Source organism: Ambystoma mexicanum, chromosome 9 (genome assembly GCF_040938575.1).
Source record: "Ambystoma mexicanum isolate Mex_15411 chromosome 9, UKY_AmexF1_1, whole genome shotgun sequence".
NCBI lineage: Eukaryota > Metazoa > Chordata > Amphibia > Caudata > Ambystomatidae > Ambystoma > Ambystoma mexicanum.
Genome location: NC_090931.1, coordinates 1,101,653,261 through 1,101,665,286, shown reverse-complemented (window position 1 = coordinate 1,101,665,286; position 12,026 = coordinate 1,101,653,261). Strand labels below are relative to the sequence as shown.

Genomic DNA, 12,026 nt, shown 5'->3' with positions numbered 1-12,026 from the left:
GTTGCCTGCATAAATAATGAAGTCTGAAGATTACATCCTACAAGACAAGAGCACTTGCAAAGTAACGATACACACTCGCAGGGCAGATCTCAACAGTGCCATTGACAAGTTTGTGCCATGCCCTGGAGGGTATTGGAAGTACAACATAGGACACCATTAGGGCAACTGAATGCAAACCCTAGAAGTTCCACACAGAAAATGGAAACATGTTCTCCTGAAGAAATGACACCCTAATGATTGATAGGCACAAGACCAACTCCTAGATGATGTGGTACAGTGGCCTGCAACGTTTGGCTCTCCAGTTGTTTTGGAGTAGGATTAGCATGAGCAATCAGAGATTTACTATGCTGGCTATTGATGATGGGAGTTGTAGTACAAAATATCTGAAGAGCCAAGGTTGCAAACCCCTGACCCCTAGTGCTTGCACTGGACCGTACAAGGACTGGACACACACGCACATTCAGAATTGCACAGTAAGAAAGAAGTTTCTAGCTGCAGGGACACTCTGACCCTCAACAGAAACTGGTACAGAAGAGAGCCTACGAAGGCAGAGGTGTGTTTTAAGCAAAATGCGCTATCTGATAGAGCAGCAAAACTGAAGTGATATCAACACAAGCCTAGCTATATTATCATGTGAAAAACTAACTGCCCATCTCAGGTGCATTTGGGTACTGATTTCTAATGCCAGTAAACGCAGTTTGTTTCTCTGGTGGTGGCTGTTTGTTGCATTTGGTATTTGTAATTAACTAGTAAAAGTTATATTATCTACTCCTCTGGTGAAATGTAATCCAATAGCAACGGTCTTGTATGTTGCAGCTGAAACCAATAGATATCATTTGTAAATAGCTGTAAGGAAGGCATGGTATCAAACAGTGAAGACAGAAACACGTGATCACCATTCAAGGATGTTTATTGAAATTCAATTGGTTGGTTGACTGCCTATCTAAACCTAAATCTAAGGATGGGAGCAAGCTACGACCATCAAATAATAATAACGCAGTCCTAGTGGAGTCTTTGTCAAAATAAAAGGGCCTATACTAATAAACCTATTGCCAGTCCTAATATCTAAATACAAATGGTGTGGGTCAAAAATGTATGAAAAAGGAAAAGTGTTCAAGAAATGATATGTCAGTATTGTTGAGCATTTGGCTTGCCTTCCTCACGTTTTCTGCATGAGACAAGGCGGCACACTCGAGCTTCGCACACTCTGGCTTCTCTGACACAAGGATATAGTGCAAAGCATAGTAGAGAGAAACCTGAAGGTGTCTCACTCGCGAGTCCCCCGGGATCTGTCATCCAGGTTGCCAGGACACGGACATCGCTATTAGATCCAGATCCTGGAGGTGGAATAGTCGGGAGGATCAACTGGATGAGGGGTCTTTGGGAGCGGAAGTGTGACACCGAAGGGTGAGACACAGTATCCCCTTCCCTGTAACACCTTTTCCCCATCCTACCAGGTAGGACACATAGGAACTCCCCCCCCCTCTTTCCCGACATGAACACTGTTTCACGGACAGCACATTGTGAGAGAAAACTGACTAACACCCGAGCCATATACCTGACATGTCCCAACACAAGGGTCAGGTAGAGTCAGGCAATTACTGATAATTGCACACACTTGTCTTCCATCACACTTCCCCACACAGATAAAAGGTGCAGCACAAAAGCACGCTCTGAGCAAGGCAAAACAGAAGAGAAGGCAGTTTAACACGAGGAGAAAGGCAGCAAGAACAGAAGGGGTTGCATGGAGGGAATTGCCCTTGGCCTTTTCAGAGGAAGAAAACCACTACTTTCATGAGCCCTTGAGAATAAGAAACATAAGACCAGGAATTAAAGCTGCAGAAAGGTGCATTGTGTGTCGAAGGTAACCAGGGCTCTCCTGCATCGATAGCGGAGGCAGGGAGGAACGATTGCCACTGTGGTACTGTCCTTGACTCATACAATAAAGAGGCTCTAGTAAAGTCAGAACATCCGGTGAGTCAGGGAGACTGATAGAAGACCAGTCTGTATGAAGAAATCTGTAAATAAAAGAGCGTAAGGCGTATGTGATGAGAGATGCAAATACAATTGAATATCCAAGGAGTGATTGAACTTTTAAAACCACGGTAGATGCCATATACAGAGTGGCTCTGGCACCACGTGGGTGCTCATTCGAAGGACTCTGTTAGGCAACCAACTGAGAGTGTAAAATTGTCAACTGTGAAATTGAAGTGGTCCTGCAACGGGTCAAGCCAAACTCAGTGCACATTACACAGTGCTTGATTGCTAATACTACCTGTAATTGGTCGGAGACCGGCTGAGGGAGACCAATTGTGTAAAAGGGATCTGAGCCCAGCTGTGGGGGATGCAGGGTGAACCGTGAGTCACCCGAGAAAAGATATTTTATAAGCATTAAAGAAGAGGATCTGAGCATGGAATAGGGGGATTCAAACTAAAGATTGTGGTAGAAAAGGGATCTGAGACTGGCAGCGGGGGATCCAGGGTGAAGAGCGAATCGCCCTACTTCAATACTTGGAAGGGAACTTTTTTGTTTGTTTGATACATTAGGCCCTCTGGATCAAGAGACTTTTGATAACTTAAAAAACTTGGCCATAGAATGCCCTAATGCATGTAATAGAGCTGTGTCCTCATGCCGAAGAAGCCCAGTAGTGTGCTATGCTCGAGTAAACCGCTTAGACCCGTGCTGAAAACATGGCAAAGGGAGGCAAACAGCCTGAACATCCTGACTTATCATTTTGTGAACACTTCTTTCTTTTTCATGAACATTAGCCCACTCTATTTGTAACTTAGAGGTAAGGATTGGCAATAGGTTTTTTAATATAAGTCTTTGATGAGACTCCACTAGGACTGCATTATTATTATTTTGATGGTCATAGCTTGCTCACATCTTAGATTTAGGTTGAGATAGGTGTTTATTGCACCCTTGAACTGTGGTCACTTGTGTCAGTCTTACGTTGGTGCCATACCTTCCTTACAATAGGTATCAGGGCCTTCTGTGCCAAAGTCTCTTCCCAAATAAATGTCTCCTATTATAGAGGGCCTGACGTAACAGAACAAGCACCAAAGTTATTTTCTTATCAGGATGTTGACATTCACAAGTTCTCGGGTCCACTGTTCACCCTGGATCTCCCACCTTCAGGTTCGGACCCCATTTTAGCATAATGTTCACAATAGGTTTTACTTGTTCGAGTTCGGACTCCTTAAACACAATGTTCACAATTGGTCTCCCTCGTTCAGGCTCACACCCCTTAAACACAATGTTCACAATTGGCCTCCCTCGTTCGGGCTCAGACCTCTTTGTATCAAAAATTAAAGACTTTCCATTGTGCAATGGATTTTGTTTAAACTGTCGCAGGACCACTTTGATTCACTTCATTCTCGTTTTTTTACTTTTGCTTCTGCCACTTCTTGGCGGGAAACATCACAGAGACCTTCGATTCAGCACACTTGCGGTTTGAACCACTCTTTTACTGGTATTGTATCATTCTTCGTTCAAGTTCAAACATCCATCAGCAATTAAGCTTTCCTTGCATCTTTCATCACACTCGCTACCAATCTTCGTTCTTGCGCTCGTTACACAATGTTGCCACTTGCAACATTGTGCAACTTCAACACAGACCGGTCTTGCATCGGTCTCCCCAACTCACCGGCTGTGTTGATTTCTCTGGCGCTTCTTTAATCTTGGAGCCAAGGACGATACCACGATGGGTGCTGCTCACTCGACTCTATCAGCCATGCAGGAGGGCCTCGGGTATCTACTACACACAATGCAGGATTCTTCATTCTGGTATCCCGGCCTTATGCTTTTTAATCTGAAGGATTTAGAAAAGTCACAGTTTCTTGCCGGAAAGGTCAACCGTATCTCCCTCCTTGCGCACCCTTCTAGGTTTGCTGTCTTTCTCCCCTTTATTCAGCTGCCATCCAGGAAATGCTAATCCTCTGTGTGCTTTGCCTCTCTGAGTGTACTCTTATGCTCTGCCTTTTATCCTTGTGGGGAGTTTAATGGAAGTCAGGTGTGAGTGGTTACCAGTAATTGCCTGACCTTGCCTGATCATAGTAGTGGGACATGTCAGGTACAATGATCGGTTTTCTCCCAGAGTGTGCTGTCCATGTGAAAGTGTTTGTGATGGGAAAGGGGAGCGGGTAAAGATCTCATGTGCCCTACTGGGTAGGATGGGGTAAAGGTGTTACAGGGAAGGGGATACCGCGTCTCGCCATCAGGCGTCTCACTCCCACTCCCCGAGGACCCTTAACCCAGGTGATCCCCCTCCCGCACTGGTTCACTCCAAGGAACTGGATCCAAAAGTGATGGCCGTGTGATGGCCAGGTGGATGACAGATCCCGGGTACTAGCGGGTGAGACACCTTCTGGTTTCTCACATAGCATACTGGAATTTTCAACTGCTGTTGAGCATAACAAATATCATAACTTTCTAGGTCAACTCGGTGTGTGAAAGCATCACATTTTTTTGTGTTGGATCTAAATTCATTGTATAACTATAGATACAAATTGGGCCAGAGTTTTGAAATATTCTTGTATAATAAAAAATACAACATATTTTCTTTAACATCCCATTTCCTAGAATTAGAAAATACATCTACATTAAGAGAGGCATGTAACAGGTTGCATTGCATTTATGGATGTAAATAATAATGTATACTTGATTAACACTCCTTTACTGTTTTTAATGCATTACAAATAATAATTTGTGATGGAGTGCATTGTTGCAAGATAATCTGTTTACTTTTATTTTATGTTTTTCATCAAGGACCCCCACAATGGCTGGCGGATTATTTTCAATTCACAGAAAATACTTTGAAGAGATCGGAACTTACGATTCAGGCATGGACATCTGGGGTGGAGAGAATCTCGAAATGTCATTTAGGGTAACCACCTTTTATTTTAATTTGATTACAGATGCATGTTTGGCAGTAATCACTATTCCTGTTTTCATATTCAAAGGGGCCTTTCCACAACACCAAAAAAACATTCGACCATTTCTCAGGCGAGGGTATGATTTTCAGGAGCCCAATGCTGGTGGGTGAATGTTTTATTTGGAGGGGTGTAAATATTTCACTAAAATGTGTGTGAGTGACCAAGCGTAGTGAGGGAACCCCAACCGACCGAAAGGGGTTTCTTTTGTGATCACCCATGGAGAATTATTTTACAAAACAATTCACGGTTTGGGTAAAAAAACATACAATTTACAGGTGTTTTTGTAGGTTAACACCTGAGAAATTCCAACAGGTAAGGGTTTCCAATAGTACACAGGAGCATTTCCAAACACATTGCTTATGATACTTTTCCCCACAATATATGTCGGTATGCAGCCAGTGTAAGAAATCATTCTCATGATGGTTGTGCCCTCAATATATGCCTGTATCCGGCCACTGTAAAAATACTTTTTCATGCTGTCTGTTCCCAATAATGACAGCATTTTGACTGTAAGAATGCATGCCCATGCTGGCTGCGACAACATATGCAAGTACTTCTGTAAAAAGAATACACTCATGTTGGGTTTGTCTAGAATGACACTAATAACACTTTAAGAAAACATGTCCACGATGGCCGTGCCAAGATTTGCAAGCATTTCAATGTAGGAATGCCCTTATTTTGGCTTTCCCACAATGTCAATAATCCCACAGTAAGAACATGTGTCAATGCTAGCTGTGCAAACATTTGTATTCAAGCATACTCAAAGTTGGTTTCCTAATGACACTCCTTTCACCAACCTCACCCTGACTCTTGCCTCAATCACTGGATCTCCTCACTGCAGCTTGAAAACATGTAAAGCATACACACTGCACTGTTATGACCAATAGTCAGGGTACTTATAAAGGTTACTCAGGTAGCCAGCTGAGATCTTCAGGTTACTTTAATCAGGTTACATCACAAGGAGATAGGAAGATAAGTCACAGGGAAGCCCACTGGCTCCTACCACCCAGGGTACATAATTACCAACTGCCCTGGGTGGAATCTCATACACTCAGCATTTCAGTCAGTCACACTCCAGGCATTCCATTCATGACCTCACGCCTACAGACACACAGCATGCTTTCAGGAAGCAGGATAAAGCAGGGAATATACATATAATAGGAATACTATTCCGAACATGCATTGACACATGGACACACACGCGTGCACCCTCATGCACACACACACACCGGCACTCACACAAAATCACAAACATTCATGTGCACACACTCAGAGATGAACACAGTCACTTTATTGCACACACATAAGTAAATGCATGCAAACACACAGATACACATGTTACCTACCTTTTGGGGACTATGTGTGGGTACCTGCCTTGTGGGAACGATCCTTTCCCAATGCTTTAAAAACATGCTAACAGCAGAAATATATTCAGAAAAAAATCATAATTCAGGATCCAGCTTCAAATTTGCAAACATGCCTATTTTTAATCACGCGTTTGGTACCATCATTGCGGGGACTTGAACATGTGTTACCATCCTTGTGGGGACTTAGTTTTCACATTACTCTTTGTACATTAGAAAATTCTACTTCTGTACATGAGTACCTGCCCGCATCACAGGGATGGACAAGGATGGTATTTTATACCCCATAAGATAAAGGCTCTTCATTCTGTTATTGCACCCAATAGGGGGTAATGACAGAATGAAGAGCCTTTAAGTGAATACTCCAAAATGTTTCTGCATAGAGAACTGGGGAACAGAAAGATGACGCAACCGACCCAGGCTCACACACTGTGGTCAAGGAAGGAGCATGGATTTGTATTCCTTTTTTTTTGTTTAACAGTCACCATCGTGCCCACTGAAACACATCGCTTCTCAAGGATTGTTAATTTCCCTACGAGGAGGGTGCATGATTATTGTAAATGGAATGTCCCCACAACGATTGTGTGTTGATACTTGTTTTTGAAGTACCGTGTGTTCATGAAGATGCTAAGTCCTCATAGAGATGGTGTGTGATAATGGTGATGTACATTTTCCTCACAGGGATAGTCTGTGATAATAATGATGGCGATGGTATGTGATGATGATGGTGATGATGATGATAAACAGACATGTTTTATGGTAATACCAATGTTGAAGTCCCCACATAGATGGCTTGTGATAATCAGGATATTAAAGTCCCCATAAAGCTGGTGTATTGTGCTGTAGTCCCAATTAAAATGTTGTGTTATTATACAGATGTTTAGGTCCTCACGGAGGTGGTGTGTGATAATTATGTTTTTGTCCCCACAGAGATGATGTGATAAAAAATGAAGTCCTCACAAAGGAGGTTTGCGATTCCACTGATTTAAAACACATCTTCTTGAGGATCGGCTTTATAAAGATGCTATGGTACACTTTGGGACTGTGCATGATGATAGTGAAGTTAATTTCCCTATGGGGAAGGTGTATGATTATTGCAAATGGAATGTCCCCACAAAGATGGTGTGTTAATACTATTTTTAAGTACCCATAGGGTCAGTGTGTGTTCATAATGATACATCCTCATAGAGATGTTGTTGAAAATGGTGATGTAAAAGTCTCTCACAGTGATAGTGTATGTTAATATGATGTAACATACCTGATGGCGATGGTGTGTGATGATAAAGAATCCACAGAGATGTTGTATAGTAACATGATGTTGAAGTCCGCACAGAGATGGCGTGTGATTATCAGGAAATTACAGTCCCTATACAGATGATTTATCGAGTTGAAGTCCCAATAGAGACTGTGTGTCATGATACAGATGTTCAGGTCCTCACAGAGGTGGTGTGTGATAATTTTGTTTTTGTCCCTACAGAAATAGTGTGTGATCAATGAAGTCCTCACAGAAGAGGTGTGCAATTACAATACATCTTCTTGAGGATCAGCTTTATAAAGATGCTATGGTCCGCTTTGGGACTGTGCATGATGATAGTGAAGTTAATTTCCTTATGGGGAGGGTGCATGATTATTGCAAACGGAAAGTACCCACAAAGATGGTTTGTTAATACTATTTCTAAGTAGCCATAGGGTTGGTGTGTGTTCATAAAGATGCTAAATCCTCATAGAGATGGTGTGTGATAATGGTGATGTACTTTTTCCTCACAGGGATAGTCTGTGATAATAATGAAGGACCCCTCCTAACTAAACTTTAGGAAGAACTTGGGGTTGCTACACTTCAAAGATCACCTTGCCAATCACTGATCACTCCTTTCAACCCTCATTCAGCCTCTGTGGAGGTCTCCCACTTCCATGTTCCCGCTAGCCTTCCCAGATCCCAGTTCCCTTGCTACCCATGCACCCTTACTTACATTAATTCTCAGATAGGTGTGTACTCTATAAAAACCTTACATACTTACAGTCTGTTCATGTAGAGGAGGTTATGCTTCATGGATTTATGAAAAGAGGGCAGATCAAGTGCAGTGAGTATTTCTTTGGGTATAAAAGTGCATGGGAAATCTTGATTTTTGGTGTTAGATTTATTGATGTGTGGTATGCTTGAGTGAGGAGAAATGCTTCTGCAATGTAGAGTTTGTTGAAGAGGAATGCAAATAACTTGGGTGAATTATCTGGTTGTCCACACAGCCAATGATGAATGTGATTCGGGCATTTAGAGAACATCAATGTAGATCCCCACAGACAGGATTGATGATTTCTGATTCTCTACCATCAGAGTGACACGCTGTGGCAAGGGGGACAGCTTTAAGAGGAGCAAGATAATATTTAGATGGGGTAACAGGATCATAATTTGCTCCATTTTTATAAGATTCAACAAAGAGATGATAGTTTTAATTTACCAAGCCAGCCGCTCCAGCTAGCACCATCATGGTCCGCAGTGCAGGCAACTTGACCAGCATGAATATTATCCGGCTCATCTACTTGCCTCCCCCCCTACACATGACCCAACTGCCTCAGTGAACAACTGCAACACCCTGCTAAACAATGCCATCGACCACCTCGCACCTCTCAAAGCAAAGAAATCTAAGAACCAGATCCACTGCAACTCCTGGTTCACCCCGGACCTTCGCAATGCACGTGCTGCAAAGAGAACGTCTGACACTACCTGGCACAAATCACCCACTCCTACCAATAAGAGCCACCTCACTAAGCTGTTGCACCAATACAAACAGCTTATCCTTACTTCCAAAGCCTCCATTTACAATGAAACAATCACGAACGCTGCATCCAGCTCATGCAAACTCCTCTCCATGCGGTAGCAACCCCTCCTTTACCCACCGGATTCCACCCTCAAAGACAATGCCTGGTGTAATAAGATCCAAGACACTTTCACAGGCAAAATCACGCAGCTTCAATCTAAAATACAAGCGAAAGAAACCATTCTACCAATGGCTTGCCACCCACCTTGCCCAGCTTGTGAGAACATAACTCCATTTATGTTCCAACCTATCAGCATCAGTGCCCTCGCAAACACCATTGCAGGGCTTAAACCATCCTGCTGTAAGGGGGACACATTCCCGGCATCCCTGGTCAAAGAATGCTGTGAACCTTTACTGCCTCTCATTGCCGCAATCATCAACTCTTCCTTCACAGCCTGCTCTGTCCCAATTGCATTGAAGGAATCTTGAATTTCACAGCTCCTAAAAAAAAAAAAACCCTCTACCCACCCTCCCCCAAGGAATACCACCCCATCGCAACAGTCCCCTTCCTCCTCAAAATCATGGATACAGTGGCATACACACAAATACAAGCCTTCCTAGAACACCACCACATCTGTCACGCTCAGCTGGTCTCCACGGGGTGTAGCACGTTGCCGTACGAATGATGTCTGCACTGGCATAGCTCTGGTGGTATGATGATGTCCTCTCCCCTGTTATCACCCCAGGAGGCGTTTGTCTGCAATGTTGAAACAAGATATTAGCTTTTGAGTGGGGGGCTGGATTGGTCCCACCTCCTTCAACCTCCCGATGTCCAACTCCTCTTCTGGCTCACCTTTTAGTTTTGTGAGGTTGGCTCTCCGTCCGGCTTGACTTTCAGCAGGGGCGCAGTAAACTCAGACTTTCCCCTGACACAGTTACTTCACTGGTCCAGAGTGGCTGTTGTGGTGTCTGGAATATCTGGATTAAGCAGGTAAGTCTCTATGCCAATGGATGCTTGGTATAGGTACTCAATGTCTTTATTTCCCAAGGTTTAAACGTGTTTTGTCTTTGGTGCAGATTCGTACGGAGGTTTGGATGAAGATTTGACTCTCCTAGGATGCTGGGCAAGTTATCTCCAGGTGAGTATTAGCGCGGGTGAGTGGCGCTGGATGTCTGAATAATTGTTCGTTTTTGCTTTGTGCGCGACTAAACTGCTGTTTTCTGTTCTTTCTATGCAGGCGCGGCCCCAGGATGATGGATGGAAGAACCGCTCCGACGTATTCCGGAGGAATGCAGATGCGCGGGTGAGTATTGGAGGCCTGTGTGGATGTCCTCATCCCAACAAGGACGGCAACCCGAAGATCAGCTGAAGGCGAGACCGGTGGATGAGAATTGCAGGTAAGGCCTTTGTCACTGTAATAACACCTGTTCTTCTCTCTTTCTTCTTTCAGGCACCGATGGATGGAAATCTCAGAACGGGCATGGCTGTAGAAGCTCGAGGACAGAGCAGACACAGTGAGCGTTACGCTGCAGGAGTGCATAATAACGCGAAGCGTGTTCTGCCTGCAGGGTGTGGCTTAAATAGCCTTGCAAGTAGTTCCAGGCAAATAGTCCCTTTACCACACCCTGCCTTTCAGATAAAGTAGTCCCTCGGTCACGCCCTGGATATACAAAAAGGCTCAGCCTCATTAGGCTGAGTAAGTAGTACATATGGGTCAAACCATCTTATGAGCCTGGCGCCAACGACTGAGTCCAGGAGGTTCTGGGACTCTCCTTTAGGGCTTGATAAGCCCTATTGGGTGTCAATGAATGGGGTGGGCCCATTAGTTCCATGGTTTTGGGAGCACGCACCATGACACATCCTAGGCTCCCGCCAATCAGGCTTTCACCCGAAACATGGCACTGAAACAGCACTCCTTGATTTATAAAAACAGCTTGACCATGCCAACGACATGGGCACTCTCCCTGCTCCTACTCCTTGACCTGTCAGCAGCATTTGACCTCATAGACCATAAGATCCACTGCCAAGCCCTGACCTCTGCTGCCTATTTCTCCCCTGAAGCCACCAAATGGATGACCTCATTCCTGTTGAACAGATACTCTAGAGCTTTTGCGTATCCCCCACCTTGTGCAATGTATACACCAAGCCTCTGTTTGAACACCTCAATGCCCTGGGAATATCGTACACAAATTACACTGGTGACACTCAAATTCTTATCGCCCTCACCGGTGACCACAGGACAGACATGCTCAGAATCAATGAAATTTATGAAACCATCCAATCTTGGATGGCCACACACAGCCTCTGTTTCAATGACGAAAAAACTGAACTTTTACTCATTGGGCCCTCTGCCCACTTGAAGAACCTACCCCAGGAGTACAAATCCTTCATTATTGATGGCCACACGATATCTGTTGCCCCCTCTGTCAAGACCTTTGGGGTCTACCTCGATTCTTCTCGAACTATGGCTCGCCAGGTCAACCATATTGCATCATCATCAAGATATGCTATCAAATTGATCAAAGCCAGTAAACTCTTCCTCTCTATGACTAATCGCTGGGAAGTTGCCCGGGCACTGGTAGGCTCGAAAATTGATTACTGTAACTCCTTACTGTGTGGCACTTCTGAGAAGAACCTCGGCAAACTACAAACAACCCAAAAAAATGTACTCAGAGCTCTCCTTGACATCGGAAAACAGGACCATAGATCTGATGCTAGAAAAGCAGCCCACTTGTTCACAGTCAAGGACAGAAACAACTTCAAAATTCTCTACCTTGCCCATCAATGTCTTTCGAGCGTTGCACGAGTTACCTCGCAGACAAACTAAAAAATCACATCTCAGAAAGACCTACAAGATCCATCTACAGACATTGCTTGGTCGTACAAATTCCTGAGATAATTATGATTTGTGTGAGAGTCATCGACTGTCACATGGATGGAGTGGCATAGGAAAGGTAGTGGAGACTTTGA

General features: G+C 44.0%; 1 protein-coding gene across 5 annotated transcripts in view; it reads left to right on the top strand.

Annotated features, from left to right (window-relative positions):
* GALNT13 (polypeptide N-acetylgalactosaminyltransferase 13) overlaps positions 1-12,026 on the top strand; it is a 1,280,472-nt gene that overhangs the window by 619,300 nt on the left and 649,146 nt on the right. For all 5 annotated transcript variants that reach the window (XM_069616427.1, XM_069616426.1, XM_069616425.1 and 2 more), the window contains exon 6: positions 4,769-4,886. In XM_069616427.1, coding sequence (XP_069472528.1) covers positions 4,769-4,886 — 118 coding nt within the window. The remainder of the gene's footprint in view (positions 1-4,768; positions 4,887-12,026) is intronic.